Here is a 6,311-nt window from a genome sequence, read left to right as displayed (position 1 = left end):
AAAAAAATTGGGGGGGGCTTCTGGGAAAGTTTATCTCAGCTGTTTTAGTCTGCATTGTTTTTACTTAGATCTAACAGTCATCGACAGATTTGTATTATCCATATTATGACGGGAATCTTTGCAGTCAAAACAATTACAAGCAATAGTAAAAGAATTAATAATTAGGAATTATTCAGAATTAATGTTTTTCTTTTAACTGCAACAATATTTTATAGAAGCATATTGCATTTTATTAAAAAGATTTTTACGAGACATTTTAAAGATCTACAAACACACAAAACTTAAATTCTACGACTCATAACTAATACAACCAGATCCCAGACAGTCAATGCTAATATATACAGATTTCACACAAATTCTCAATTTATCTAAATACCATTAAGACTTGTATTCTGCAAAAACAGAATTAGAATTAAATATAATTATTTCATAAAACGCAATCAATTTTTTTGAAAAACACTCAAAAGTAGCTAAAAAAACATGAAGTGTTACAAAAAAATACAATTTCTTTTTTACAAAACACTTTTAACAATTTTAAGATGAAAAATAATTTGAAACGTCACAGATGTCAAAAATTAAGGAAAATATTATTTTTGCAAAGCTAAACAATAATGGAAAAATGTTTTCATAACACAAAAATAGTTTTTGAAAAAACAAAATACTTGAACACACTCAAAATAAAAAATACTACACAAATACGCAAAAAATATTTTAAAAATTGTATGGAAAAAATTGCTAAAGGAAATATTTAAAAAAACAGAAAAATTATTTTGGAAAAAGATTTTTAAAAATATATAAAACACACACTTTAGTTTAAAAATAGTTATTTGAAAAATATATAAAAAACACAGATTATTTTGAAACATACAAAAACAGTTTTAAAACATTTTAACAAAAAACAATTAAAATATTTCAAAAATACAAAAAAAAACATTTTGAAAACACGTCAACGCAAAAATGTGTTTAAAAAAGTTTTTAAAAATGTATTAATAAAAAAACAAAACACTAAAAATATTGCATCCAAATGTTTTTTTCAAAAAATACGTTTCTGAAAACAAAAGAAAATACTTAAACACTCTAAAACTCCCAGTATGACTGCTTTCATATTTGTTGTTTCCAATGACATAAGCTGAGGACTTCCTCAGCATCTTTTTGCTCATGAAGTCACTGGTAGAACCGGATCAAACGGAGGCTTGTTGTGACGTTGCAGCTGGACATCGTGGAGTTCGTCCCCTCCCTGCTGTACTTCGGTTACACCGCCCTGATGGTGATTTCCTTCTGGCTGCTAACGGGCACGATTGGCTTCTACGCCGCCTACATGTTCATCAGGAAGATCTACGCCGCCGTCAAGATCGACTGAGGCTTCGTCGCTGCTGCTCTCCTCGGTTTTTGATTTTTCACGTTCGGTTTTTGTATTTTTTTTATTTTTTACTCTTGTTCAGCGAGCACTGACTTGAGTGTGGAGGGAGCAGGAGGAGCACAGCGCCATCTACTGGTCTCATGGTGGAGAAAGCCGCCTCCCCCTCCATCTTACTCCTTTCCTGCGTTTTGTTTTCTCCAGAACAGAGAGGGTTTCACGTCCTCCACCTCGCACAGCGGGCCAAAGCTTGACCGATGATGGTTTCTACCTTTTGTTTGTTTAAATTATGTGTTTTTTTTTTTGTCATCAGATGATTTATGTGATTTATTTCCTGTCGTTCTTCTGCTGGGATGTTTTTTTTTTTTTGTCTCAGTTGTCTTCACTCTTTCTGCTGATCATGTTTCCTGATTGTCAGACTCTCCGGGTCTGGGAAGGACAGTCGATGGGGAGGGGGGCGGGGAGGCTGGGATTTACCTGTTTGTAATGTTGAACTGGTGGAAAATGATGCTGGGAGTTTTATATTGTAACGGAAGAACGGATGAATTAAATGTTTGTTATTTTTTACTGCAGCTTCCATGCTTCTCCCTGCAGATCAGCGTCATCGGACCGGTCCGTTTGCTCCCCACAGTCAGAACCGTCTCGTTTGGGTCTGAACTGTTTGTCATTAACTGAGCAGTGCTCAACTATGCAGTCATGGAGAGTTTGAACTGTTCTGGTGGCCTAAAGTTTAAATCAAACTGAAATTGTGCTTTTTGTGCATAAACGTGGTCTCTTCTTACAAGCCCAGGTTTTTTTTGTTGCTCCGGCCGTTCGGTTCTGCTCGTCACGGGTCTCCGCTCCCTCTGAAGACCTGGTTTGGAGCTCATCTGGTCCACGCGGCTCCTGGATGACTGTTACTGTATGGAGTCTACAGCACAAGCCGGCGAGTGGAGGACTGTCGGGATTAGGATCTGGTTCCCTCGTTTTGACATTTTAGAATAAGTTTGCTTAAATCGGTTACATGACTTCATGAAACGACAAATTAATATATTTTGATCTTTTCAAAAATGAGGAGAAAGATTTAACTTTTAAAATAAAAGCAGTTTAGTTTCATGGCAGTACTTCTATAAAACGTTTCGCTCTGATCTAATCACAAATATTTTAGCAGACCTGGACCTTTTTCTAAACATGTTTACCTTAAACTCACAGAGAACCAAATCCAGACGGAAAACAGATCAGTATTGATTCCGGTTTACTCACTCTTGATTTCTAGTCATTTGCAGCCGTTTGGTGATCAGGTTTTCAGCGTAGGACCTCAGAGGAGCGGCGGGTGCTGAGAGCTTAGCCGCTGTCCAGCTCTGTTACCGGAACGGCTCCGAGCTGTACGAACGTGGAGGCTTTTCCAGTGTAAATAAAGACGGCTCTGTGTTTGTTGCTGTTTGTGGCGCTCTGTAATTATTCCCAATTTTTTTTTTTTTTTTTAACTCATAGCATGATGCTCTCAGATGACCATGAGAAGAACCTTTTTCTGGTTTTACCACCTTTTTTTTCAAAATGTACAAAACAATAAAGTTCGAAGTTGAATACAAACTTTTGTCTCGTATCATTTGATAAAACTCAAAATGTCAACATAATTGAATTATGTTCATCAAGAAACCTCATAAAGAAAAGACTCCAAGTTGCAGTAAAAGCTTAATCCACCTCCACTACCTGTCGAGGTTGCTGGAGCCTATCCTAGCTACTGGTGGGGAACACCCTCAACAGGTCACTAGGTTGTCACAGGGTTACAGACTCGCAACCGAAGGGGAATTTAGAGATGCCAATAAAATCGAGCGTTTTTAGACTGCGACAGGAAAGTCCAAACATGGCTGGACTGGAACCAGGACCTTTGGTGAGGTGAGTCAATCACTGCAACACCATGCAGCCTCATTGGTCTGTCGTTGGCTGAAGAGAAACATACCACACTTCATGGGTTTGTATGAACAGCATTAGTTCAAGGGGTTGCTTTATTCCTTCCTTTGTTTATGGATGTTGAAGACATAAAATCGGAATTTGCTTAACAATTAAAAATAATCTGCTTATATTTGTTCTTTCTTTTTATATTTTTGAACAAAAGCAAGACTTGTGGAAAAACTAGAACCCAGGAATGCTCAGAGGGTATGAAACCGCTGGTTTGCTTTTTAATTATTTCAACATAACACATGACAAGTCAAAGATACACTGTACTGTACAATAAGTCAATAGTTCTGTTGTTGTGTTCATCATCTCTTTGGATCAACCAATATACAAATCTGTAAATTAAACATTGCAGATGAGATATGTAACAAAAAAGCAAGACTCTTCTTTCTTCCTTTTCTCCACGTCATTTCTTCAACTCTTGCTGCAGTTGATAAACTTTGAGCTTAATAACACACCGAATGCAAATAATCTGGGTGTTCCACCTTGTGTACTCCAAGAGGAGGCTGTAATAGCATTTCATAAAAATAAATGGGCTATGTCACTTAACGAGATACACAAAGAGATTGGAATGCAAGACTTACATTGAGCTAAAAATATATAAAACTATATGTGGATGCTGCTGCGCCAGACGGCGCAGATTCTCACTACAGAAGAGGGCGTGTTAAAGGTAAAGAAGCTTTTCTCAGTTTTAAAGTGAAGAAGAGAATTCCCTTACAAACATGGTTTGTACTGCACCTACTAGAAAAGAGGAAAATGTGAGGATAAGTGCATCTCTAGTAGGTGCATGACGAGGTAATGAAGCTACAGCCGAGCTGAGAAACAGAACAGCAGCGCCCGTTTGGATTCTGCTCAAAATACAGAAGCCCGTTGAGGCCAAAAAAAGAGGAAGACTTGGGGACACTTTTTTTAAAGCTAGCTAGCATAAAAACAACTTAGAATGCATTTTAGATTGATCTGATAATGAATAAATACCAGAGTCCTCAATAAGGATTATGGTGTGAAGATTCATCTGTTCTAGAGGCTTACAGAGTAGAAACGTTCTCTTTTAAACGGATCATCTTGACATATTCTTCAAGTCGTTAATTTTTTTTTTTTGCAAAAATATGATTTTATATTGTTAAAATTATAGAATTATATTTAAAAAAAATAATGTTTTATGTTTAAATCCCTACAGCTGTCATCATAAGGTCTTTCAAATGTGCAATTATAGCTTTTCTCTATTTAAAGTTTTTTTTTTAGACGTCTGTTAGGTTCTGCTGTGAATCACAAATTAAACATTTTTCCTCTTTTTTTATTTTTTAATTTAATATATTGCATTTTTTTTTCTGAAAAACAAATTGCTGAAAAAAAAACATAAAAATCACAGAAATCTATTTAGCATTCCCTGTTAAGTCAAATTTAAAAACATAAGGTTTAAAAAAAAAAAACAGCTTTGTCACCATTTTTTCTTTTACTCTACAGAAGTGGTCGAATAATGCAATTAAATGATCCACCTATGATAGATTGAGATTTTGTTTATATGTGTAATGTGGAATTTTATCAGTACAATTAATAAAATAATTTAAAAATGGTTATAAAAATGTGATTTTGTTTGACGTCTCATTATTTTTTTGGTTTATTGTAAATAAAATGTATTGATGGAATCAGTCTAAATGCTGTTTTCTGCAGGAAAATAACGATTTTTCCATTATTTATCAGCACCAGCCTTAAACACAAAATCTTTAACATACTGTAACTTTTCAACCGTTAAAAACGATCAACATAATTCTAGTAGATTTTGAAGGAGAAAAGCGGCGTGAGCCGCTTTTCTCCTTCAAAATCTACTAGAATTATGTTGATTGTACTAACAATTAAAAAATTATAGTAAATCAAAGAACATAAACATATGCTCTGGGTTTAAAAAAGTTTTATAAAAATAAAATCTATAAATGTTTTTTAGCCTCCTCCAATAGGGTTGCAGAGCAATTTGACGACACCTTTTACATCTTTGTCACACAAACCTTTTGTTTTTGCCTTTTTCTCACCTCAAATGGACATTCATGCATGTCCGGTCATGCAACATCAAAGTGAAGCTGCGACCTGCTCACATCCTGATTCTCTGATTCTACCACTTTACGTGTACCAGCCTCCGTTTGAAGCAACGTTTTCCCCACTGCAGCATCTTTTTTTTTTTTTTTTGGTTATAAATGTCCTCCAAGTTTTATTTTGAAATTTGGGTTCCAAATGAGCATCAGTTTCTGTGAAAGTCACTTCTGCTGTTCTGTTTGAGCGCTCGGATGGAACGAGGCTCGACTAGCTAAACGAGTGAAAGCTGGTTCAACAAAAAAAAAAAGAAAAAGGAAAAGAAAAAAAACAGACAAGGGAGAAAAGGAGGCGGGGCCAATACTTAGAAGGATATTAGTGAAAAGCATATCAAAAATACTGTTATTCTTTTGGAGAAGAGAAATACACAGAAGTCGATAAAGTCTACACATCAAACTAATGGCACATACATATACAGGATCAATACAAAATTAAAACATGTACATATAAGCTGAATTTTAAAAAGAAAAAAAAAATACTCTTTTTTTTTAAGGTTGAAAGTGCTAGAATTCAGATTAGCTCACAGAAACCCAGGGAGGACAAACTTAATGCCAAAAGCTTTCTAATCCTTTCGTTCCAATGATAAAATTGGTTTAAAATTCTCCTTTTGATTGCTACAAATTTGAGACGTTTTTCTCAAAAACGACCTTTTTTAGACTCACAGTAAAGATCCAATTTGAATTCTGTCTTCCTACAGAACGTTGTACAGAAAGGTGCCGACAGCCGATTTCAGAACTCATTCCAATAACCAATGGGGGGACTCTACACATGCTTCTATTTCCGATTGAGATTATGATATTCCTAATCTAGCCTGTGTGAAGCCTTTCTGCATCAGTGCTTTCTTTCTTTCTCTTTCTCCAGTTGCTCCTGCCTTTGAAAGGGACTCGAGTTTCCGTGTAATGTGCACTAGAGTCATCAGCTGCTCATTGTG

At 35.5% G+C, this 6,311-nt stretch overlaps 1 protein-coding gene across 1 annotated transcript in view; it reads left to right on the top strand.

Moving 5' to 3' along the window:
- Positions 1–2,141, top strand: part of tm9sf4 (transmembrane 9 superfamily protein member 4) — a gene marked incomplete in the record, with an annotated part of 18,360 nt that extends 16,219 nt beyond the window's left edge. The window contains 1 exon segment of the mRNA XM_024293647.1: positions 1,211–2,141. Coding sequence (XP_024149415.1) covers positions 1,211–1,360 — 150 coding nt within the window.
- Positions 2,142–6,311: the final 4,170 nt, after the last annotated feature.

This window comes from Oryzias melastigma, linkage group LG7 (genome assembly GCF_002922805.2).
Source record: "Oryzias melastigma strain HK-1 linkage group LG7, ASM292280v2, whole genome shotgun sequence".
Taxonomy (NCBI): Eukaryota; Metazoa; Chordata; class Actinopteri; order Beloniformes; family Adrianichthyidae; genus Oryzias; species Oryzias melastigma.
This window is presented reverse-complemented; position numbering and strand designations above follow the sequence as displayed.